A 26,057-nucleotide genomic window follows, 5' to 3' on the forward strand; every position below is an offset into this window, starting at 1 on the left:
CCTCACCCCTCCAGGGTCCCCATCTAGATGAGCAGAAAAATATTTGTCTTCAATCCCTTGATCTATTTGGCAAGCTTCAGTAGGCTATTGTTGGCACAAATCTCTCCTGTGTGCTGACCCTCAGGTGCTCTCTATAGTCCAGGCTTCCTGACCCAGGAGGCCAATCCCCATCCCGGTCATTTGCTAGAATATCCTCAAGCCTTGACAACTGTTCTTACATGTGCAAAATCCTCAGTTGTTGGGCAACAATCTTCCTCTGCTAAACAATGCAAGAGAGAAAGAAGCTGGTGAAAAGCTGGAAGGACAGATATCAAGAACCTGATTTGGATTTATATGTGCAGTTTTTTTGCTTTTTAATCTCATACATACAGAGTAACATCTCAGAGGTTCAGGTATCTGGGAGATGTGCCACAGGATATTTATACACCCTAGCCTTGGGAGCAGAAGTGAGAGCGAGAGGAGAATGATCCCAGGAGAGTAGGCTCCTGTGGCTCTACCAAGTTAGCTCTTATTTTTCTGGATTCTCAAAGACAGGCAAGCAATACTTTTTCTCTCTCTAATCTCCTACTTGCGAAGAAATCCTCTTCCAAATGGCCATGATTATTATATGCAGCGTTCTAATAACACCCGCTGCCTAAAGTTAGTAAGGTCTGTCATTTCCTGGAGACAAATATTTGTTGTACCCAATCCCCCTTTAAAAAAAAAAAAAGCATAAACAATAAAACCATTTCTTCCTCTCATAGGTGGCCACTGTTAAGTAGTTCAAGCAGCGCTCATTTCCCCTAGCCAGGCATGGTAACAGCAGATCCAGAGAAACCAAAGATACTCACTCTAAGAGGGTGCCATTAACATCCTGGGTGAAGAACTTCTGTCTGCTTTCTCCTTCAGCAGCTCTGGCGGCCTGGTTCACAGCAGACAGTAACATCGTTAGTGCGCTCTCCCCACAGGACTGCACACTCACCCACAGGCACCAGACCAGTCAGTCCCTACAGAATGCCTGTCAACCTGATAAAATCCTCGCTGTGCCCTTCCCTATTCAGCCCTAATCCCAGATTAAGTTCACCTATGATCACTATGCGCTCCCCAACTGGTATATCCAGCTTTCTCAAATGCTGCTAAAGCATCTATGGACTGTCCATTCCTCCCAGGACTGGAGACAACAGTCACAGGAAAGACAATCATACAGAGTCAAAGCAATCAGGATGTATTTGATTCAACCAGCTAGTTAACTCCTGTTAACTGTAAATCAGAATTTCCATACGTCCACAGTACAGAAACAATTAAGAACTCCAACAAAATTACAAAATTCAAAGGCCCTTATCCCTCTCACCCCTAAAAAATAATAAAGTGCTGCTTTAAGCATTTAAGGACATTGTAACTCTTGGGAAATCCAGAATCTACTTACAGTGTATCACAAACTCTGTTACCCAGACCATCTGAACTACTAACACACCTTTCTACTACTGACACAAGTAGCACAACAGGCTACTATATCGTCTTCTGCTTCCCATGAGAACACAGCAGCACCCTGGATGGCAGCCAGGGCAGGCAGCCAGGAGACGGAGTACGTAAGTCAGGAAAGCAATCACGGCAAAAGTCTGAACCATGGGTTCTCATATTTGGCTTCATGCTGGAATTACCTGGCAGCTTTCCCCACTCTAGAGCAATCGTATCCAAATCTCTGGGAATGAGGCCCAGGAATCTGTTTCTTTAAAAGGAACCCTGGTAACTCTAATGCACAGAGGGGATTGAGAACCGCTGATCTAAACCTAAGAGTTGCTGGTCCAAAGGCTTGAGGCAAAATAAAATATCTAAAATCAGGCTTGATATAGAATAATGACCTCAAACAAAAGCAATACAATGATTGTCTAAAACAAATGATCAACTTCTCTGAGATTGCAGAGACTGAGAACCACCTTCCAACCTTCCCATCACCCTATTTGCCTTCCCTCATCGTACCCTCTGGGTCCTCTTCCTACCTCTGCTCCCTCCCTGTCTTCTCCATTAACTCCTTACCAGAGATAGAGCTCAAAGTTCTATCTAAAACTATCTTCACCCAATACCTTTTCCTTCACAGCTTCAAAATAACACATAATGCACATAGACCTCTAAAATCTAAACGTCTTGCCCTATACCCTTTTTTCTAAGCTCTGGATTAGACTTTCCAGTTACTTCTGTGAATGGATGATTCTCTGGTATGGATACTCAACTTACCCAAAACCAAACCCACTAGCTTCTGCTCCTCTTTCTGTATTTCCCACTTCTAATAACTACACTCTATTCTCCTGAAATCCTTCCACTTCCTTCTTTAAGCCTTTAGGCAGCTCTCTCCAAGCCCACAATCAAACTGAAACTCCTTTATGTGGTATTTATGATTCTGCAGGATCTGGCCCCAGCAAGCCACTCCAGCTCTGGTCCACCATGCTCCAGCAGGTACCAGCCCTCCAACAACTCTTTGTCCATCCTCAGCTCTGTGCCCTGGCTTCCTATAAAGGCCATCTCTCTACTGAGCCTGGCCAAATCTGTCCCCTCCAGTCTGATTCCTATGTACCCCAAGAAGCTTCTCTCTTCAAAGCTGGCTGTCCACCTGACAATTTGCTTGGCCACCCAAACATCACAGAGCTTACCTCATTCTACTCTGTCCTACAGCCAGGTGTTTACACTGTCCATGGGCTTGTCCATTTATAGCACAAGCCCATGGAGAACAAGAAACAAATCTTATTTGCCAATTTATTTCCCACAGCTGCCTGTCATGTAATAGTTAGTAAATGTCACCTGAGTGAATTAATGAAGGAACAAACAGGTTTTACTGAAAGAATGCAACCAGAGGAAGAAAGTTGGAACAGAACTTGCAGAGGATATGCAAAACTCAAGCTTCTGCAGACCCCTGGAAGTAGGGAGAGAGAGAAGTGCAAAAGTCCAGGATGAAAGGGGATGAAATGGATGGATGGGTGGAAATGAATAAGGGGCATGACTTTGAATCCATTCATCTGCCAATTTCTTACATTTTCAGGATTCAGAATTCGGCACTTCAAATGATTTTAGCTTGAGAGAAAATAAAACTGAGTCATTCTTTTGCTTAAGCTTACACACTGCTACTTATAAGATCCAGAAGTACTTCCACATTAATTCAATCTAATTACTTTGATATGTATTTCAAATGCCCACTATTTGTCAGGCCTATCAACAAGCTTAGGGTTTCTTTCAAATTTTATTTTTAGATGTCAGCTGGTTTTCCAATGTGTCAGAGGCTTTCTAGCTATATACTTTTTAAGAAGATTTTTTTCTGATTGATCCTTTTGAATTGTGTAGGCCATATCCCTGAGGGTCTGGTTTTATCCTGAAGATAATTAGTCAAGTGCTATATTTTTATTTTTTTAATATTTTATTTGAGAAAGACACACACAGAGAAAGAGACAGAAAGCTCACAAGCAGGGAGAGGGATAGAGGGAGAGGAAGAGAAGCAGACTCCCAGGTGAGTGTGGAGCCCAATTATGGGGGCTCAATCTCACAACCCTAAGATCATGACCTGAGCCAAAACCAAGAATCAGACACTCAACTGACTAAGCCACCCAGGCGCCCCTCAAGTGCTGTATTTTTAAATAAACTTAATTAAAAGAACAATTGGATTTATATGATAGTCTTCCAGAAATAAGTGGGGTTCCTCAACCCTAAGAAGAGACAACCTTGCCTAAGGAGTTGTATAAATTGATCCTAGATTAATTAGGAAATTAAGTTAAACCAAACAGCTCAATCATGCTGATTTATAATAGTTCCAATAGTCCTTTAATGAGGTGTTTCAATTATAATAAAAGCCACTTGCAGCCTCTCAGCACCTAGATCAGAACCTTATATACTGTGCCTGTTTTTGCTGGTATAATTCTCTTTTTAGAAAAGATCAAACAGGTTAGGTTTGGTTTTTTTTTTCTACATTTCTGTCCTTGGATCCAGGTCTCCCTGGATTTGTGATGCAGGAATTCTAAGTCTATAGGAAGGTAAACTGTGAACAGGTAGAGTAGAAGACTGGATTACAAGGGTCTCTGTTTCTTTTCTCAGTATCGTTCCCATTTTATGCTTGAGTCTCAGACCTGGGTCATCTGTATGGACCAGGCTGAACAGTTGCTAAACTACATCAAGAGAAGTAACCTGAAGGTGGCAACACATCTGAACTTTTCAACAACCAAGAAAAAGGCACAATTTAAGGCATATTAAGTGAAGGCAGGGTAAGGCTATCAAATCAAATCACTGGATACCTTGGAGCCCATAAAAATGTGCAGTACAAGGGAACAGGAAATGAAACACGAACTAACATAAGAAGAAAACAGTGACCTTTGTTTAGACATCTACCAGGGCAGCCTTCTTGGTGTACCTCTCTAACATACATAAGTTTTCAAATACATTTTTTCAAAGTTTTAAGCATCACATCTAGTTAGAAGGTAAATCTGTTCTTGCTTCCCACAGCAAAGATTGTTCTTGAAGGGACAGATACATACCAGATTAGAATCTGTTTACGGGACTGTGATAGGCAGCAAACAGGACCTCAGATCCCTTCCCTCCCAGTACATGCATTGTGCCACAGGGAGGTGGCCTCTAATTTCCCAACCCTCAAACCTGGTTTGCTCCTGTGACTTGCTTTACCAATAGAGTGGGAGAAGTGATGTCAATGCATAACTTCTACGGCTAGATCTTATGGGCCTTGCAGCTTCTACCTTCATTCTCTTGAAATGTTGCCCTGAAACTGCCATGCCCTGAAGAAACCCAGGATGAAAGATCAGAGGAGGGAGAGGCCGGATGTCCTGGCCATCTCAGCCATCCCTGTGGTCCAGCACCCAGCCAACTTGCCAGCTGAACATAGCCCCAAGAGTGAGCCAGGCAGGACCAGAAGAGGAACTGCCCAGCTACCCAGAGTCAGGAGAAATGAACTGCTCTTTGAAGCCCTAAGTTTTGGGCACTTTTTCAGATAATAGTAGAAACTGATCCATGTATCATCTAGGGCCAAACTTTTAAATGTAAACAATCTTATAAAAATAAAGAGGAAAAAAGGATAGTTAGAGGAATGAAATATAAAGTGAGAAACATATAACACTACTAATGTTACAGTTATGTACATCAAATTTAATTTAAATTTTAAAAACCAATGTCCAGTTCAAGATTGAGGACAGGATTCCTTATTAAGGATCTAAATATCCATGAGTGGCTTCTGGAATTGTATGCAAGTTTTGTGTATGTGTGCATTTTTCTCCTGGGAAGAATAGCTTTCCCAGGAGATTCTCAGTGAGGTCTGGGTTTAGAGCACTTGTGCACACATGTGGGGAGGCTCCAAGTGCCCAAGCACAGGCTCTGGTGGGAATGGAGCACCTGGGGATCCTCTGGAATGGCATTAAGTAACTTTCCAAAAATAAGCCTTCTTTTCCATGCAACCATCAAAAGTGATGAGGGGTTTATAATAATATTTATTAAGTGAAGAAAGCAGGAAACAATTATTGACAACTATAATTACAACTCCATAAAAACATACACAGAAGCTAAAAAAGAATAAGCAAATTGAAAATAGTTTTCAGATTGGCAGAATGATGGGTAATCCCCACTTTCTACGCCATTTCTCAGAGTTTCTTAACACTTTTGTAGTAGAAAGGCCAGGTGATGACTAAAGTATTGATTTCACATATGAACACTGTATTTTCAGTATGTCAATTTGTCCTGGTTACCACTTCCCACCAAAACCCAAGCTACCTTATCTATGGGATCCAGAACCCTGTCTCCATTGTCCCAAGAGATAACTTGGCAAACACTGAGGAAGCACAGCTTGCTCAGAGTCCATCCAAATGGACTCCAGAAACAAGGCTTTCTTGAATCACAACCCAATGCTGTTTCATGTTAAGCCACTTTGTTTCCACTGAATTTGTCCATCTTTCCCAAGAAATTGAAATAATGAGTCTAAGTTATCAGACTAAAACACTGCCTATGGTGGGGGTAAGGGACACATCCAAGAATGGTTTTGACATTTCTCTAAAGAAACGACTGGCTACTGCCACATATATCTAACTCAACTTACTTAACAAGACTTTCAGATGCTAAAAAACAATTTGATAACAAACTGGAAGATTGAGAAGAACAAGGAGTAATTTTTTAAAACATAAATTCTAAGAGCAAACAGAACAGTACGCTCAAACATGCCAAGTTCAGATTCAACTACTTCCACCTTAATGTCCTATTAAGGTATACTCTGAACCCCTGACATGGCACAATTCATTTAAATCATCACATTCAAAGAGAATACTGCACATGGGCTAACGAGGAAGAACTAAAAATCCAAGTAAGACATTTGCTTTACTTTGTAAGTTGTGCTTAAATATTTTTTGGAAACAAGAAAATCATTTGTAGCAGTGGTTAACATTTCATCCTGCCCTAAAACACAAGAGATATTACACACCTAACAGTGATTCTGAAATCCTAGGAGAATCACTGGCTTAATACTTAAGCTACAGAGTATAAATGCCACCAGAGTTGCACCATAAGTCATGATGCCCAAGGTAAAGCATTTTTTTAACTAAAAGTCATCATAACTAATGACCCATGCTTGGTTTATGGTCAGCAATACATTACTGAATTGACAGTTCTTAGCCCTCTAGAAATCAATTCCCAATCGCCAACGGCTGCTATCACTCAAAGACTTTTGCTGTTTTTTTAATGGTTCACGGGCAATATTAAGGTTCACTCCTTTTCATTTATCACACCTTAGGCATTCCTGTACTTACTACCTAACACTGATGATTGGCAAGTCCAAGCAGCAACTGAAATGCAGTGGCAATTAAGCACACACACTCTATGTGTAATATTCATCTGCAAGCTTGTGTGAGTTTTCCAAACCTTCAAAAGATTACTAAAATGACGGATCTGTGCCTCAGCTGCCTGCCACCAACATTAATATCAGTCTATTGCACCAAAGGAAAGATATTTGTGGGGAAGGAACCGATAGGCAGGAAATAGAAAGAGAGAAACTCTCCCCAGAAGATTTTTCCAGGAATGAAAGAACCACAAAAAGTCTAAAAGTGATGCCTGATGCGCAGAGTGTATAGTTTCCTCACATGGGGGGAGAAAAGAGCTCGGAAAACCTTACACTGAAACTGCCAATTCACTAAGGGTTGCTCTGGGCAGCGAGCTTCATGTGGTGCAGAACCAGCGTCAATCTGCCCAAACCGCTTCCAGGAAAGCCCGGCCACTCTGTGTCACCATACCTGAGCCAGCTCCTTAACGCGCTTCTCCAGGGGTGCAGGCAGGCCTTCAGGGAGGGAAGAGGGCTGCCTGAATTCCTGGTCCAGTCCCACCCCAAGGGAATCGCTCTCATCATCCATATCACGGAAAGGGCTTCCTTCTGGAGACTCACTGAGCAGCTGCTCCAAGTCCAAATCAGTCAGCGAGTCCATGGCAGTGGCCGCCTGGAGCAAGTCGTTGTCAGAAGTGGAGCCAAAGAGCGAGAGCAAGGGGTCAGAGGTGCCCTCCAATTCCCGCAGGCCCTGAGTTTCCGCCGACGAGACGGCTACAGGTTTATGGTCTTCGTCCCTCTTTCTCTGAGCCTCTTTCTCCTTCTGAAATTTCTTTAGCATCTCTTTAACACTCAAAGCCCCAGAATATTTCTTTTTCTTCTTCTCCTTACTGGCATTGAGGGCTGTGAAGCTGCAAGCAAGGAGGAAACTGGTTAGGAGGGCTGCAGTACACCTCAAAAGGGAAATTCACGAGAGACTGCCCCTGCTCCCAGCGCAACTGTCTCCAGGAACCTAGTCACAAGGCCACCCTGTTACTCCTCCTCCCTCCTCTTGGCATATGGAGCTCCTTCTTGCCGGGACCAAAGCTTGAGATTTAATACAGGTTAGCAAAAACAGTGTCACAGAACGCTAAATATCCGATGTGTTTTTAAAAACCACTGCCAGGCTGAAATAAAAGGTTGCGAAAAAGGGGATGGGGGCAAGAGAAATATTTAAAGGGAAAAAGCAGGAGCAGCAGAGAGCAGCAGCAACTTGAAGAGCAGCTGGGGTGAGATGAAGAAAGCAGGACCACAGAAGACAAAGGGTCGTGGCAGAGACGGAAGGAGAAGTGGGGCAGAGGAGGGGTGCCCAAGAGAACAAGGAACATCAGCAGTCACAAAGTGACAGAAATAGCTGCCAAAGCTGACAGAGGGACAGAGAGAACTCCAATGTCTGACACACAGAGATGTGAGAGCACTGACTGCCCACAAGGGCACCGTGGGAGGCGTGAGGGGGAACGGAAGGCCAGGCCCTGCTGCCTCTTCTGAAGCTGTGAGGAGGAGGGCGCGTCAGCTCCCAGGTGTCCTGCCCTAATAGTTCAGATTTATCCTAGCAAAGCAGCTGCTGCCTCTCACCCGGCTTTGGAAAACTTGGACTTTTTCGATTTCTTCTCCTTGTCATAAGTGTCATCTTTTTTCTTCTTCTTTATCTTCTCACCACCTTCCTTCAACTTCCGCTTCTGAGAATTAAAGACAAGGCACAGTTACACGGCTCCCTAACTCAGGGAGCAAGTGCACTACACAGCACTGGCCTTGCTCCACCCAGGGTACATCCTGAGAGCTGTCTTACTTCCTTCAAGAGCAACAGCTTCCAGATTGGTCCCGGACCACAGACCTGCAGCAGGTCAACACAGTGTTCCCACTGACAGTGTCTCCTGGAAGCACCCAGGGCTGAGGCAAGAGGCCATTCTGTAGCCTGAAACTTTTCTCATTCAAGTAAGCTGTACGTGGGCCCTACCTCTTGTTTTAAACACACAGGCAGTGGTAGGCTGATTTCAAAATAAACTTAAGGCTAACTTGTTTTTGTTGGGGTGACAGCCCTGGGAACTGAAGTCCTCTACATGTCCACAGAAGAGACACAGCAAGGTTGGTGCAAACTCCCCTCACTCCACAACCTTCACTGCCCCAGTCCCCACCCTGAGACCACCTTGAGAAACAAATCCCTGCTGCGCCTGCTGGGAAACAGGCGTGGACACCTCCAGGTTCACAGCATCTCCCCACAGTACAGGTGTGAGAAGTGACCTGTCAGTCTCAACACGGATCATGCCTTTCCACCAAGCTCCTGAGCCATCCTAAACCAGGAGACATTCTGGCAAGTCACCTACTGATCTTATAAAGTCATATAAGAAAGCACTTCTGAAATCCAAAAACAAGTATTATTCTAACCTTTGGAGATTTTTTCTTCTTTTCTTTAATGAAGTCATCCTCAGATTCTGATGCTTGTCTAAATTGCAGGGTTCCCGAATTAATGTAAAATCCTCCATACTTTGTAGTCAAAGAAGCAGGAACAAGCTCGTCATACTGAAGGGGAAAAAACAAACAGTCAGCTCCAAGTTCTGGTACAACAGTCCAAAGGTGCAGAGTGGGTCTTGACAGAGCAGATGTGACTGTGTTCTTCAGTCACTTCTCAGCATGCTAAGACCTGCTTCTGGTCAACCATGAATGTCCTAGCTCAAAGGTGTGTGGACAGATTTGGTCATCATTTTCGGTGAGGGAACTATGGCCTGATCAAGAATGTCACTTCCCCTCTCTCTCACCAGGACAGCTTTCTCTTCACACTGAGGGCATGCCCACGCTGACTCGACTCCACCTCCAGGCCATCATTATTAGTAGGAGCTAGGGTGGGGTAGTTTCAGTGGCATTTTCAGTAAAGACTTACCGCCTCAGAATTATCGATGAAAGAGTCAGATTCATCGTAACCGTACCCCATGTCAATTAGGTCCTGTATCCGATCTTTTCTACGTTTCTTTCCACCCTAAAATTTAAAATAGGTTATGCATTTTTTCCATGTGTAACTGTAGTAAGAACATACAGCATGAGGACTGCCCTCTTAATAAATGTTTAAGTCTCAAGCATGTTAAGATCAACATGCTTTTTTTTGCTACATGGAATTAATTGTTGCCTTGAACTCCAACTAGTGACTAAAGGTTGTAAATCAGTGGGACACTCTCTCACACACAACCATACACCCACCCTAAACCCCATTCCCTGAAGATCTTTTAAATAGAACAGATTTGTATCTGCATAAAATGGCCTAAGACTTCTAGAAGAAGGAATGAAATGGCTTTGTATGCTTTGTTTCAAAACATTTATTTTAAGCATAAATTCTAGGAGTAAAAGGCACTTCTTGCTCATTCATCCATTTAGCTTCACACGCTAGAGCCTGCCACATGTATTTTCTGTACCATAATGCATTTATCTAATAATTGCATTTTGTTCTCGCCAACCTCTGTACTTGTTTAGATGATAATCCACTAAAGGAACATAAAAATGTCTGAACCTCTCCCACTCAACGAGGCTGTTTTGTTGCCCAAGAGAGGAATCTTACATATTTTTCTTCAAATTTCCGGGCAAGGGCCTCCACTTTATGCCTTTCTTTTTCTTCATCATTGAAAGGATCTGAGAGATCTTTCTTCTGTATAAAGAGACCATTCCACAAAAATAAGAGTCACAAAAAAATTCCCACAATTCCATTCATAATACCTGCAATGACTACTCAACACCCATAAACTGCATAATAAAAACAACTCTTTCAAAAAAGACAAGGTAAAATACACACTACCATCCCAACAGTATTTACTCCAGTTGCTTAAGAAAAAAAAGTTTCCATTCATGTAATTCAACAAAACTTAATTAAATGTCTACAATTACCCACCATAGCACTAGGTCTTAGACGGCTCCAAATATGGCAAAGGGCCTTTAGTCAGGGAGAGACACAGAGAGAGAGAGGCAGAGACACAGGCAGAGGGAGAAGCAGGCTCCACGCAGGGAGCCCGACGTGGGACTCGATCCCGGGACCCCAGGATAACGCCCTGGGTCGAAGGCAGGCGCTCAACTGCTGAGCCACCCAGGTGTCAGTCAGGGATGCTCAACCTGTATAGAACTGTGTTTCAATATAATTTCCTTCATAACCCTAAAAATTATTTTATGTATTTAAAAACATTATTCTAGGAAGGCCCACAGGCTTCACCAGACTTCTAAAGCAGTCAATGAAAGAAAAATAAAAATAAAAAATAAAGCAGTCAATGGTTCAAGGAACGTTAAGAACCTGCTGAAAGTATAGTCCAAGTCCTTGAGAGCTATTCTGTCGTATTGGTTAGAAGAGTGGTATGAACCTGCACTGCCTTCACTGCCACCAAAGAAATCAAAACCAGGTTCACAGCATTCCCTTTCCTTGGAAGCTAATCTTGATGGATCAGTAATCTCGTCTTTCCTCCCAATGTCAATACTCGCTCCAAATATTTTCATGTGGTTTTCCAAAGCTTATTTCTATTCTGTAAACTTACTGTTGTGTTTTTCTCAACAAGTACATTTTCCAGAGTTGGACTTTAAGCTTTTTTGACAAGGAAACTTAATTTTAATAAAAGACTCCCATCCCAATACATTTAAGACTTCAGAATAGACCAAAATCATTATGACCCCACCCTCCCCTCCCTGCCCACTGGAATCCCATCCATTCATGGAAGACAAGTTAAATGAGATATTGTGGAACGTACATACATATAAGGGTCACAAGTGAGTGGTCTTTAAAACATGCATTCATTTGTACCTTCTAAGTTTCCTATAATGATCACATATAACTCAAGTGACTAAAATCATTCTAAGAAATTCCACCAATCTAAAGCAGTACTGGATACAATGTGTATTCTCTCATGTCTGGACAAACAGTAGTTGTCCAAAAAGTACTACTTCCTGCACACATGATGGTCCAACTCTGTCCAAACAAAGCATCTGGGATGTAAGCTTTCTGCTGTCCAAGCCCTACAGGGCTTGTATCAGACCTAGACAATTGCCACATTGTAACTCCTGTTACCTGTGTTGGCATAATTCTAAAGTACCAACAAGACTGAAAGTCCCTTTGAGGTTGGAATAGTAGTGGCTTTTCCACCTTTATATTGTCCTCGGCATCTAGCACAGCGCCTTTACGTTATAAGAAATACATGCTAAATGAATTAATACATGAATCTGTCAGATTACATATTACTTTGAAAACCACAGAGTAGACACAAAGATTCTGGAGTTCTGAATCTGAAGACCAGGAATCCCTTGAAATTGAATCCAAAGTTCTCTGTGTATGCTCCATACATTTTTCTGCAATAGAAGACATTTGGATCCCCCAAAAAGGTGAAATCAGAGGACTAGAGTTCTAATTTCAGTTGACCTACTGATTTGGCTTGAACCTACAAAATAAAGACTTCAACCAATCCCTGCTACTGTCTCTTCCTCTCAAGGAATGAGATCCCATTTCTACTTTGAAAAAGGAATCTTGAATGGATTTGAAATTATTTTTTTCTCATCTTATCCAACTGCCCTCATACACAAGGTTGATCCTTGGCACAAATTTATTGGCTTTCATTCAGCTAATCAGATTTTAATCAAGGAAAAACATTTTTATCTGAGCAAAGAAAGTAGATGATCCTCCTAACCAAAGGCACTCACCCTCAAGAGCACAACGGTGAATTTGAATGAACAACTGGCCACTGAGTTATGCTGCTAAAAACTGTACCTATGTGATCTGATTCTACCCTCAAACACCCTGTGAGCCAGGTATTAAGCTGATCCTCATTTTACTAAGAGCCACTCTAGAGATCAAAATACTCCAAGTGTGGAATCCTACCAACCTTTGCCTCAGAGCCTAGCATAGTGCACCATAGTAGGGGCTTGTGCTCTTCACCTATTTCCTACTCATGCTGTAGAATTCCATTTAGGTAAAATACAAAAATGTGCAAAACTGAACTAAGCTGTTGAAAACTAGGGCAGTGGACCTGGGTAGTATTTTGGAAGGGCAGGAGGAGGGTTTCTGGTGTCCTGGAAAATATTACATTTCATAATCCAGACACAGGTTGCAAGGGTGTGCTGAGTTTATGAAAATGCATCAAGCTGTGAATTTGTCATATATGCACTTTTTCTAATGTATTTAATTCAATAAATAGTTTTCAAAAAAATTTACAATGAAAACATCAGTGATAGCTGAAGCTGGTGATGGGTACATAGGGGCTCATTATATTTTTCTCCCACTCTGCATGTTTAAGAAGTTCCATACTAAAGAGCAAAGCAAATCTGTCAGGAAAATAGATAATTTTTAAAAATATTTAAGAAATCAAACTGATTCTCAAAAGATCTGAAGACTACAACCCAATTTCGGCAAACAAAATACAAAACAAAAAAACAAAAAACAAAACCTCCCACAAAAATAGGTTTCTATCCAACCAGGGAAAGAAACTATCCAGAATCTCACTGTTCAGAAGAGCTGAGAAGTCAATGTCTTAAACACCCACCATTTGCTTCGACGTGGATGGAACTGGAGGGTATTATGTTGAGTGAAATAAGTCAATCAGAGGACAAACATTATGTGATCTCATTCATTTGGGGAATAAAACAATAGTGAAAGAAAATTAAGGGGAGAGAAAATGAGTGGGAATTATCAGAGAGGGAGACAGAACATGAGAGATTCCTAACTCTGGGAAATGAACAAGGGGTGGTGGAAAGGGAGGTGGGCGGGGGGTGGGGGTGACTGGGTGACGGGCACTGAGGGGGGGCACTTGATGGGATGAGCACTAGGTGCTATGCTATATGTTGGCAAATTGAACTCCAATAAAAAAATAAATAAATTTTTAAAAAAGGAAAAAAAAAAAAGAAAAGTCAATGTCTTTTCTTGTTTGCCTTACAGTAGGCAGAGTAAGATTCTACTGGAAAAGAAAAATGTCCAGCACAAAATTCTAGTGCTGGAACAGCCAGAGACTGGTCACGTTGACACACATATAATTTTGGCATGAAAAAGCTTATTGTTGGGATCCCTGGGTGGCGCAGCAGTTTAGCGCCTGCCTTTGGCCCAGGGCACGATCCTGGAGACCCAGGATCGAATCCAACATCAGGCTCCCAGTGCATGGAGCCTGCTTCTCCCTCTGCCTATGTCTCTGCCTCTTTCTCTCTCTGTGTGTGACTATCATAAATAAATAAAGAAAATAAATAAATAAATAAATAAATAAATAGCTTATTGTTGATTATTAGTCATAATTCATATTAGTCTTGGATGCACAGTGTTTTCTCTAGCATAAATCAGGACAATGGTTTGAGAAAGAATTCTATCCGTTCCTGCTCAGAGGCAAAATCAGCACACCTGTGACTGCTCTGGGCTGAGCACCGTGATCTTGGATAGCCAGAGCCTTTCTAGTCTTGCTTCCACCCTCCAGAAGTCCCATTTCCACAGGATGTTCCCTGTGTTTTATCTGCAGACCCAGTCTGGGGCTGCTGGGGTGTACCTTGTCTGCGGGTTGAAGGCCTTTCACCTTCCCTCGTATGTTCTTCACCAGCTCTGGGTAGAAGAACTCTGGGCAGCGCTTGTGATCTGGCTCAAAGAGGGTGAGTGTAATCCGAACAGCTGCTGCAGCCGGCTCAGAGTCCTGATGCTGTTCTGTTCCCCCAACCTCCTCTTTCCGGGATTTCTTCAAAAATGCAGGATTCAGAGAACCTGGGAGAGAGGTGAACTGGACCCTGTGGGGCTCCGACATGGCTACCAACAAGTCTTAGCAGGTGTCACTGCATGGCTTCTGTTAACATTAAAAGAAGGACCAGGTCAAACCAAGATGATAAAAATGATTTTTCCTATTGAGCTATTCAGATTTAAGCTTAAAGAAATTCAAGAAGAATCCACTGTTAAATTGATCTTAATCACCACTTACTGTTTTTTTCTTCAATAATATTTGCTTTAAATATATCATTTTAAAATGTGTAAATCACCCCAAATACTATCATTCAGAAATAACCAGAATTCAGCATACTTCCAGTCTTTTTTTCTCTATGCCTAGTCAAGAGTTCCTTGATGTTAGAAAATCCATGCTGATGGAGCCTTAAAGAATCCTCAAAATTGCAAAGACCACTAGAGAATAATGTTTTTCATTTAATTTAACCTTTTCTTTTCTGGCTGAGAATAATCTCTTTCTTAAGATCTCTGTATTTCCATCACGAGCAGTACACTTACATTTAGGGCCAATCTTTACAATGAGAAAAGTTTTTAATAGCTCACAGAAGGTACTGCCTCCTCTGGGTTAAGTAAAAAACCAGCGTCTCAGGAGAGTGTGACTCTCGACTCATTTCCTAAGACACCAACCTTTCTCCACCTAAAACTGGCCCTTAGCAAAGTGAAAAATTATGACATGCCAAAGACCTTCAAAGTTGCTCGGAAATGGTCAAACAGATTGCAAAGCCCAGAATACCAAACGTTTACATAATACAAATATCCAAATACACACACACTATATATATACATTTTGTGTGTGTGTGTGCGCGCGCGCGCGCACGTGCATGCGCACACTTCAGGTATAATCTTACATCCTACTTTCTTAAACTCACGCTCTAGTATGAACTTTCTACCATTATAGTAAATAAAAATATTCACTGCATCCTTATTTATACAGGAAAAATAATAAAAACCACCTCAATTTCCAGCATTAAGGGAATGGTTGAAAACAACTGCAGCTTTTAAAAATTGATTTATTCTTACAAATCTATAAATTTTGATATATTACAGATATATAATGCTGTCATACAACTACTTTTTCCTATTTTGTTACTGTTTAATTTTGATTACAGTGAAATATAAAAGAAATGTTTCACACTGGGCAGTCCCAGTGGCGCAGCGGTTTAGCACTGCCTGCAGCCCAGGGCGTGATCCTGGAGACCCGGGATCAAGTCCCATGTCGGGCTCTTTGCATGGAACCTGCTTCTCCCTCTGCTTGTGTCTCTGCCTCTCTCTCTGTGTGTGTGTGTTTCTCATGAATAAATTTTTAAAAAAATTTTTTTAAAAGTCTTTAAAAAATAAAAAGAAATGTTTCACACTGAATTCTCTAACTTGGCTTCTTCTCAGCAATAATCACTAACCTTTCTTTCCACTGCTGACTTGGCATATATTATATAGTAATGTATTAGGCATTTTAAGATCTCTTACTGAAATCCAACCTGTTAATCTAGTATATCTAGAGATTCTTTAACCAATACTATACTGTTTTGAAAAAAATTTATGGTATTTTAATATCTTCAATCAAAAGTTCATCTTTATTGTTGTTCTTTTAAAAGTAGTAGTTATTCCAGCCTGTTTATTATTTCAGGTCAATTTTAGAATAATGTTGACAAGTTCCCCCAAAAAAGTTCACTGTATTTTGACAGTAATGAATGATTAGCAACTAATTCAGGAAGATTTATACTATCACATATATCCACTTACAAGAATCTCTACTTGTATATACATAACATTCATTTTTTTCTACCATGACCAAAAATTGTGATTGCTAAGATCAGGAAGTAAAATACCTAAAAATGAAGAGTTAGAATAATTCTAAATAGGCAGCAAAGTGATTAGCAGCAAAACAGGTTGGTAGTGCAAAAAACCATCGTGCACTAAAATGCTGGAAAGAAATTCTCCTAAAAGAAGCTTTCAAGGCCCTGCACTAAAATGCTGGAAAGAAATTCTCCTAAAAGAAGCTTTCAAGGCCCTCAGGACATTCATGATGCACTGGGTTGAGAAAATAAATTACAGCTGCATTTACAGCTGAAAAAGGAGGTTTAAAGGTCCCCCACTGACACAAGCAGGCAATTTCTCACCAAAGGAAGGGAACCTCAAAGTTAACAGGATGTAGGAAGTTCACCCTGGAAGGGACAAACAGGTCTCTGTCCCAGCAGTAATTTCTTTTTTTTTTAAGATTTTATTCATTTAAGAGAGAGAGGCCAAAAGCATAAGCAGGGAGAGCGTCAGGCAGAGGGAGAGGGAGAAGCAAGTTCCCCACTGAGCAGGGAGCCCAATGCAGGGCTCAATCCCAGGACCCTGAGATCATGACCGGAGTCAAAGGCAGACACTTAACTGATTGTGCCACCCAGGTGCCCCTCAGCGGTAATTTTTATAATGTAACCTTACCATGGTCCAAATTTTAGACAGTGTAACTTTGTTCACCTAGATGGTATAACTGCTTCTCTCAGTTGTGTGACTTTAGAAAGAGAACTGGAGAATAAACGTAAATCAAACCTATAACATATCAACACTTGGTAGGTTTTGCATTAAATTTTATAATCATCATAAGAATTCCTTGCTACTTGTTACTAAGTTATTTGAAAAGTTTAAGAAAATAGGACTGACCTATGAGACTTATTTTTAATCTGAAATGCTTAAGAAAACCTAAGTTTGAAAGTGTTCATTTAAATCTCATTTCTGCATCTAGCAGACTTAACAAGAGTTACATCTTTAGAAAGATTTTACCATTAGGCTTATAAATTCACCATTTTAGATTTTTTTTTTTTTTTTTTTTTTAATGATAGGCACACAGTGAGAGAAAGAGAGGCAGAGACACAGGCAGAGGGAGAAGCAGGCTCCATGCACCGGGAGCCTGACGTGGGATTCGATCCCGGGTCTCCAGGATCGCGCCCTGGGCCAAAGGCAAGTGCTAAACCGCTGTGCCACCCAGGGATCCCCCATTTTAGAATTTTGAAGTATTGGGAACCCTGGGTGGTGCAGCGGTTTGGCGCCTGCCTTTGGCCCAGGGCGCGATCCTGGAAACCTAGGATCATATCCCACATCGGGCTCCCGGTGCATGGAACCTGCTTCTCCCTCTGCCTGTGTCTCTGCCTCTCTCTCTCTCTCTCTCTCTCTCTCTGTGTGTGTGACTATCATGAGTAAATAAATAAAATCTTAAAAAAAAAGAATTTTGAAGTATTTATTTAAGAGAACAAGCATATAAAACTTTAAATGCATGGGTGGCTCAGTCACTTAAACATCTGACTCTCCATCTTAGCTCAGGTCTTGATCTCAGAGTCTTGAATTCAAGCCTCACATTGGGCTCCACGCTGGGCATGGAGCCCACTTAAAAAAGCAAAAACAAAAAACTTCAAATGCAGTTTAAAACATTTAAGGGGGGCAGCCCTGATGGCGCAGCGGTTTAGCGCTGCCTGCAGCCCAGGGCCTGATCCTGGAGACCCAGGATCCAGTCCCATGTCAGGCTCTCTGCATGGAGCCTGCTTCTCCCTCTGCCTGTGTCTCTGCCTCTCTCTCTCTATGAATAAAAAAATAATAAATAAATAAATAAATAAATAAATAAATAAATAAATAAATAAATAAATAAATAAAACATTTAAGGGTACGTAACACTGCAAAAAGAGTTCATTGTTTAGGGGAATGTAATCTTTTAAGCTGGTACCTTAACTGAAGCTTTGTCAAGGGACAAGTATTTTTATTTTTAAAGAACTATTCTTACATTTGTAAGTAAAACAAGATTTGGGAGTAAAACCTTAAAAGCGTAAGAAAAAAATAAGTATTTAAATACTCATTTGTAACAAGTCGAACATCACGCTACATAAAAGCACAGTTATCGTACACACAAAAACATCCCTCCTAAAAACCCTCAACTGGTGTTACCCAAGAAACAGTAGCCTTCTTTTGCACCTTGGTTTACTCTCAGGAATTAAAGTTTTTGTTGTTGTTGTTGTTGTTGTTGTTGTTGTTATATGTTCTCTTTACTGTATTTTCAAACTAATTATCAGTGAAACAAAAAAAGCTAATTTTGTAGGCTGATTTTGTAATTATTAATCTCCTTGCTGAACTCATTCAATAGCTTTCCCTTAACTTTTACCCCTCCCGCCAAACAGGCTGTCCTGTCATTCCCAGAAATGAGAATTTTGCCTTCTTTCTGAAACATCTCTTATTTTTGTTTCATGTCTTATTGCATTGGCTAGAAGTTCCGGGACAACACTAAACCTACATTCTTCGCCACGTTTGGACTCCCATGGGAATGCCCCGAGGTCCAATGTGATGTCGACTTAAAATTCATATATTCTATCAGACCGCTGAACGTCTCTTTAAATTCCTCAAACATTTAAGAGTCTGTAAAATTAGGAACAGCGTGTGTGTGTGTGTGTGTGTGTGTGTGTGTGTGTGTGTCGAATTTTACGAAGTCATTTCCTGGAATCTCAAAGGTGCTTCCAATTCCTGGCTTGTCCGGAGGACAATACAAAACAGTATAAATGACAGCTCCTGAAACTAACGGGCCGGTACGGTTAGGGAAACTGAATTCCAGGAAAAAGGCTGCGGACAAGCCAAATGGCACCACCACCACCACACCACCAAAACAAAACAAAACGTGCTCACAACCAAAGTCTACAACAACAACAACACCTACAGGGAGACGCGTTAAGGATCCACCACCTTCTCAAGCAGAGAGCCACTCATGAGAAACAAGGTCGACAACACCGAGGCTATTGGGGGCCTGCGACCGGGACTGGGAGCTTTCCAAAAAATTGCTATTTTGTACCCGGGGGACGGGGGGAAGGGGGGGGGGTTGAGCTCCGCGCTGGGCTGCTGTAAACAGTTCCCCATTCAATGCCCTGGCCTTCACGGACTCCCAACTACGCGAGCATCTGCCTTCCTGTTGTCACAACAGCCAGCTCCCAACTTCTCTAAAAGTGTCAAACTACAACGAGGCGGACGGGAGAGCCCGGTCCCGACAAAGACACGCACCTTTGTCCCCGGCGCGACGCAGGCTACGGCCCCACGGGCCGCACTCGTCCCCCCGCAGCCGTCCTCATGCCGGCCCGGGCGCCCGGGCTGCGGCGCCGCTAGCGGCCGGCCCCCGAGCCATGCCTCCCGGCGGGCGGCCGGCCCGCGCCGCGGCCCATGGCTGGGTCCCCGCGCGCCCGGCGCAGCCTCGCCGGCCGTGCCGCCGCGCCGGCCCCGGAGGAAGCGCAGAGACGCCGGCTCCACGTCGGTCGAGCAGCTCGCGACCTCGGGCGGGCGGCCCCGGCGCCCCGGGAGAACTTGAGGCGGCGGGTGCGGGCTCCGAGCCGCTCCCCGGGCGCCGGCCGTTAGAAAGCGCGCACCGAAGGAGCCGTCAGACCCCCGGGCGAGGCCGCGCAGAGCCCGCCGCGCGCGGGCGCGGGCCGATGCTGGCTTCCAGGCCGCGCCGAGGTCCGTCAGGGCAGCCCCGGTGTGGCGACGCGGCCAGCCCCGGCGCGGGGCTAACGGCCGCAACGGAAGCGCGGACGGGAGGGGGCAGAAGGCCAGAGCCCAGAGGCGGGGCGGGCCGCAGGGCCGGCTCCCTCGCGCGCTCGGCCGGCCGCGCCGTCACCGCCGCCTCCGCCGCCTCGGACCGCGGGCGCTTCGTTGTCACGAGCCGGAGGGAGGGGGAAGGAGCCGGGAGGCTCCGGGCTCCGGCGCGCCGAGACCGCGGCGCCTGCGTCACGTGCCGCCGGGCCGGCCAATGAACTGCGGCGGGCGCGGTGACGTCAAGGCAGCGGCGTGGCCGGTGACAGCCGGCCCCCGTCACGTGGCCGCGCGCACTCCAATGGGCGGCGCCGGGGCGACTTGGTGTTCCCGGCGGCCCGTGCGTCGGCGGTGGTTGGGTGGTAAGATGGCGGCTGTGAGTCTGCGGCTCGGCGATCTGGTGTGGTGAGTCCGGGCGGCCAGGGCTAAGCGAGGTGCGCCGGGAAGCTCCTCCACTGGGCGCGGGGTTCGCGGCCGGCCCCGGAGCTGCCTTTCTAAGCGCTCCAGGCTGCGGAGAGAGGGCGAGACGAGGTGCCGGCGCCGGGAGCGACGCCGGGCGGAAGGGGCAGCCCGGCCCCGGGGGACTGAGGCCGAGAGTGGCCGCGGCGGGCCGGGCTCTGAGCCCCGAGGCCGCCCGGGGGAGGGCTGCGCTCCGCACCTGCACGCCGGCGGCCGCCGCGAAGGGAGTCTCCGGCGCCGCACGCCTCCCCGCGGACGCCGGGTCGTTGGGGTCTTGCTGAGGCTCCCCCCCCCCGGGAAGCGGGCGAGCCGGGGAGCCCGCGGGGCCACCTCGCCTGGGCAAGCCCGTCAAAACTCGCGTTGCGATGGAGCCGACCTGTGCGGGCGACTTGGCCCGGGGTGTCGAAACCGGACTGCTGGCGCTGCCCCGTGAAGAAATGGAAGGGGGACTTCTCCTTTACAGCCGAAGGCTTGGCAGTGACCGCTGCCTTCTTGGGTGCCTCTCGTGGTCTGCTTCCGTGTCCTAGACAACCGCCCGAACCAAGACTGACCGTCGCCGCTTCCCTGGAGCGACGTAGCTCACTTCTCGACCCAGAGGAAGGTTTCCATTAGCATTGTGTCAGAGCCGGGCTGGTCTCGCGGTGAATTAAACCAAACTTTGTAAGGGGAAGTCTGTGTTTACAGAGCAAACTACGGTTCCCCCCACCCCCCGCCCCAAGCCCCCAGTCCTGGGGAGGCTCTAGACCAGTGACTCCTGGTTGGTTTCGTTTGTTCTGTATTCCTTGTCGCCGCAAGAATGCACATACCTTATTGCACTTATGCATTTCGTTTCTGAAGAGTTCGGGCTTCTTGGGTCCAGCTGCGGAAGCCAAATTAAGAACTGCTGTTTGCCAGCTTTTGTTTTGGCACTTGAGGGTGCAGGTGGAGAGTTAGGAAAATACATTTCATGTTGAGTGGGTTGAAGGAGATGGACTGGCTTTTCCAGGGCAAATGCTGACTGTGTGTTTTCTCTAGGGGGAAACTCGGCCGGTATCCTCCTTGGCCAGGAAAGGTGAGTGTCTTGCTACTAACGGAAGACGTCTGAAGTTGGGTTTGAGAAGGTGAAGAACGTAAAATTCATTCCTCTCTGTTTCCGGCATTTAGCTAAACTGGACTTAAGTAACACAATTTTTTTCTCTCTACTCAATTTGTTTAGAAAAGACAGTGCAGTATAAACCAGGTCATTTAATCTGCAGTAAATGCTTATCTCTTGAACCAGAGATGGTTTTGGTGAAGTTTCTTAATCCTGGAAATCAATTCTAATTTGAATTTTAGCCTTATTCTTAAATGTAACAAAAGGAGAAGAAAATAAATTCTCCAGGAAGAGCGGAATCTAAATGTAGGTTAGTGAAAAGTCAAAGTATTTTTGTCCCAACTAAGTTTAAATCTTCTTTCCATGTTACCATATGTGCTGCTCCAGTGCATCTTTGCAGAAGTTGGCATTCCAGATTTTGCATGAGGCGATCCGTCATAGCTTTCCAAATGTTCTGTTTTTAAATTCTTGCTAGGAGCCCAGGAAATGTCTTTAGACTGTCTCTTTGCAATATGGCATTTTCATTGCCTCTGTTGTTCTTCATTATTATTATTACCTGTCTCAACTTTTCCTGCGCAGTTGTTTTTTTGTTTGTTTGTTTATTAAAGCATAATTGACATACAGTGTTGTAGTAGTTTCAGGTGTACGGCATATTCATTCAGTAGTTCTGTACATTACCCAGTGCTTACCAGTAAGCATAGTCACCACCTTATTATTTCACTGAAATATTTTTAAGAGTGTTCTGTGCATTTTTTCAGGGATGACAGGGTCACATGGTTGAAGGGGATTGATATTGATCTTAGTTTTAACTGCTATTAAAACAGGGCCATTGCAGTAGAAGGGGTATTCTACTTACTGAACACTGCTACGTGGTACATGTAGGGAACTAGAATTTTTGCACATTTCCACACATCTCAGTAGAAACGTGCCAGATTTGGACAGGTACTAGATCCTGGGTTCATTTTAAACATACTCCTTTTGTTTTATTTCATTTTTTTCCTACCAACTTAGAGGTGTGAAAAACCTTTTTCCGCCTTTTACTCCCCAGATTGTTAATCCACCCAAAGATTTGAAGAAACCTCGTGGCAAGAAATGCTTCTTTGTGAAGTTTTTTGGAACAGAAGATCAGTGAGTAGTGCTCTTCGGGAGTTTCACTTTCCCTTTGTTTGGGCGTTGCCCTGGATCTGAGCTGCTTATGAGAATATTCTAGGGACCCTAGTTCATTTTTACTGTAGTCTGTGAGAATGGCATATTGTTCTGGCTTTATACCTAAATGTATCCTTAGCTCATAGGAATTGTTCTGTGGCCAGTAACAATGTCAGTCAGGTGAGAAATAGGATTCTTTTAAATATGATAATCACAGTAATGTCATTTCTCACATCTCTTTATCCAATCCCATAGTAGTACCTTTTATAAAGACCACGTTCAGCTCTCTTTTAATGGCTGTTTATTATTGTGGTTCATGTGTGAGATACACAGTGAAATCAGGACCTTCCCTTGAGATTCTCTGATAGGCCATATAGGTCACAGTAAAGAGGAGAATACATATTTACCTGAGTTTCCAGTGATTTGTTCAGCTCTCTTGTTATTACATGGTTTTGGTTTAAGTGTAGCTAGGTGGTTTAAGTAGCTGTACTTAGGATTCTTAGATTAAAATGTCTGTGAGTTTTCTGAAGAATCTAATGCTAATGGTTAAAATAGATATTTCTAGGGATCCCTGGGTGGCGCAGCGGTTTAGTGCCTGTCTTTGGCCCAGGGCGCGATCCTGGAGACCCGGGATCGAATCCCACATCGCGCTCCCAGTGCATGGAGCCTGCTTCTCCCTCTGCCTGTGTCTCTGCCTCTCTTTCTCTCTCTCTCTCTGTAACTATCATAGATAAAAAAAAAAAAAATTAAAAAAGAAAAAATAAATAAAATAGATATTTCTAGAAAGTGATATATTCTATAGCAAAATCTGTTATAAGCAGTGTTCTTCATTCATTCAGGAGTTTATATGCCAGAGTCCTTAGCCTGAGTTAGAGTTTAAATGGTGTGTCTACCTTCACCATGCAGGTGTGCCAATATACCCAGTTCTCTGTCATAAAATAATTTAGCAGCCTTTTGATGACAGTATTCAAGGGAATCACTGACCCACAGCTGTGACAGCCACAGACACTCTGGAAGCAGGAATGTTCTGGTAATGCCAATGACATTACAAGAAAGATTGTCCCTGTGTATACATGTGCTAATTGTACAGCACACTTTGAATTGTTGACACCAAAAAGAGCTTCCTTCAGAGAAAAGCAGATGTTGTGGTCCTTGCCTTTCAGGAACTCAGGTGACAAGACATAAACATTTCAGATGGGAATAAGTGCAGAATGAGTGATACAGGTGACTATTAAAGGATTCTAGAACAAGGAGACATCAGTGGATAACAGGCAGGTCAAAGAAGGATGATAGAAGAGATGGGGTTAGAATCTACTCTGGAGGATGGATAGAATTTGAATAGGCAGGAAGAAAAAGGGTGTGCAGGCAGTTGCAATACTGTGAGCAACTGGGTGTTAAGTTGGATGTGTGAGCAGAATGAGGCTTCCCACCTGGGTAAAGAACTGTTCTTGAGAATAACAGGAAATATGGTTGACCCAACTTGATTAGCTAAACAAACATATACCAGTCTACAACAAAAGTGGAAACTCATGGAGAGTGGGGGCTTGATCAGATTACAGGAGGCCTGAAAACCATTGTGTTCCCTTTTTTTTTTTTTTTTTTAAGATTTTATTTATTTGGGATGCTTGGGTGGCTCAGTGGTTAAGCATCTGCCTTTGGCTCAAGGCATAATCCCAGGACTCCGGGATCGAGTCCCACATCAGGCTTCCTGCATGAAGCCTGCTTCTCCCTCTGCCTATGTCTCTGTCTCTCTGTCTCTCATGAAAAAAAAATTTATTCATGAGAGAGACAGAGAGAGGCAGAGACACAGGCAGAGGGAGAAGCAGGGCTCAAGGCAGGGAGCCTGATGCAGGACTCGATCCTGGGACTCCAGGATCATGCCCTGGGCCAAAGGCAGGTGCTAAACTGCTCAGCCACGCAGGGATCCCTGTGTTCTTATAATTTAAAAAAAATCCTGGAAGGATTTTCTTCCTTATACTTTATGAATTTTCTTATTTTTATGCAATGAGAATATGATTTTTTAATCATTAAAAAAAAAGTAGAAAAAAATGCTGTAAGGTCAGAAGAGTAAACTGATCTCTCTGTATAAGAAATACAAGTGAGACAGAAAATTGGAGTTGAGTGAATTTCAGCACTTAACCAGGCACACAAGTGAAGCCAATGAAAAGGATGCACTTCCTGAACATAAAAGTAAGCTATTGGGGTTAGTAGTGGTAGTGATGTGATTTCTAGCTAAAGTTCTTTGTGAAGATTCATAAGCAAGTGAGTTCAAGGCAACTATTAGATATATAGTATCTTTAAGCTTGCTAAACTCCCTTGGTAGAATTCCACTTAAAAAATTATTTAAAAATTAAGTTGTCACAGGACCAACACATTGTCTTCTTGTGGCTAGGCAGATGACAACAAAAGGAAACAAAGGGTAAGGATCTCCGAGCACTTCCTGAAGGGAGAAGGGTTCTCAGCACGTATTATTTACTATCTTTAAATTATCTGAAGGTAAAGTGTCTAGGGAATTATTTTGGGGAAAGAGCTCTGGATTCATTACTGGCGTACTGTACATTCAGATGCCAGTCGCACTGCCCTACAATTTGAGCAAGCTGTTTTCACCTTTTTAAATTTTCTGTTATTTTGACAGAGGTGGGGGAGCACATGCAGGGGGAGAGGGAGGAGCAGAGAGCCCAATGCCGGTCTCTGTCCCAGGACCCTGAGATCATGACCTGAGCTGAAGGCAGACGTTTAACAGACTAAGCAACCCAGGCGTCCCTGTTTTCACCTCTCTAAGCTTTTGTGTCCTTGCCCACGTGTGGGATGATTTTCCCTACCTCACAGGAGAGAAGTAGTGCCACTTGTTCATCAAACAGCAGGTGTTGAATAAAGTCCAGGTTGAGGTGGAGATACACTACAGAGAGAATAAGCTGGTAAGAATCGGGTGGCTTCAAGAAAGGGAAACTCCTGAGAGAGAAGGATTTGTGTTTGAAAAGGAAAGACATCTGAGAGTCAGAAATTCCTAAGGATTTCAACTGGGTCTGTTCCTTTGACCAAAAAGGCTTCCCACACCAAACAGTAAATTGTTGTACTTTTTTTTTTTTTTTTTTTAACATTTTTCCACCTTGCCAGGAGTGCAGTGTGCAGTTGAGTCCATGCTCCCAAAGGGATCTGATGGAACTAGTCAGGATCAGAAAAGGGGACCAAGTCCCATCAAAGAGTAAAATTCTTTAATAATGTGAAAAAGACCACAATCTGTACTGATGAAATGATGGATGGCCCTAAGGAGGTCAACACTGACTTATTCATAAATCAGCAGACATTTCGGTAAGGGTCACTATGAGTAGAAC

General features: G+C 43.7%; 2 protein-coding genes across 7 annotated transcripts in view; one reads left to right on the top strand and one right to left on the bottom strand.

Moving 5' to 3' along the window:
• UBN1 (ubinuclein 1) overlaps positions 1-19,700 on the bottom strand; it is a 39,743-nt gene extending 20,043 nt beyond the window's left edge. For both annotated transcript variants that reach the window (XM_026003057.2, XM_026003056.2), the window contains exons 1-8: positions 19,524-19,700; positions 14,287-14,574; positions 10,353-10,439; positions 9,684-9,779; positions 9,191-9,325; positions 8,381-8,484; positions 7,239-7,677; positions 831-901 (exon numbers count right to left, since the gene is read on the bottom strand). In XM_026003057.2, the coding sequence (XP_025858842.1) occupies positions 831-901; positions 7,239-7,677; positions 8,381-8,484; positions 9,191-9,325; positions 9,684-9,779; positions 10,353-10,439; positions 14,287-14,535 (1,181 nt within the window). In that variant the 5' untranslated portion in view covers positions 14,536-14,574; positions 19,524-19,700. The remainder of the gene's footprint in view (positions 1-830; positions 902-7,238; positions 7,678-8,380; positions 8,485-9,190; positions 9,326-9,683; positions 9,780-10,352; positions 10,440-14,286; positions 14,575-19,523) is intronic.
• A 594-nt stretch (positions 19,701-20,294) lies between these two features.
• Positions 20,295-26,057, top strand: part of GLYR1 (glyoxylate reductase 1 homolog) — a 35,610-nt gene continuing 29,847 nt past the window's right edge. For 3 of the 5 annotated variants that reach the window (XM_026003049.2, XM_026003052.2, XM_026003053.2), the window contains exons 1-3: positions 20,316-20,450; positions 21,519-21,555; positions 22,625-22,704. In XM_026003049.2, coding sequence (XP_025858834.1) covers positions 20,347-20,450; positions 21,519-21,555; positions 22,625-22,704 — 221 coding nt within the window. In that variant the 5' untranslated portion in view covers positions 20,316-20,346. Of the gene's footprint in view, positions 20,451-20,967; positions 21,165-21,518; positions 21,556-22,624; positions 22,705-26,057 lie in introns of those variants that run through there. The other 2 variants (XM_026003051.2, XM_026003055.2) reach the window with 2 other exon arrangements.

The sequence above is a fragment of the Vulpes vulpes genome, chromosome 3, assembly GCF_048418805.1.
Source record: "Vulpes vulpes isolate BD-2025 chromosome 3, VulVul3, whole genome shotgun sequence".
NCBI classification, from domain to species: domain Eukaryota; kingdom Metazoa; phylum Chordata; class Mammalia; order Carnivora; family Canidae; genus Vulpes; species Vulpes vulpes.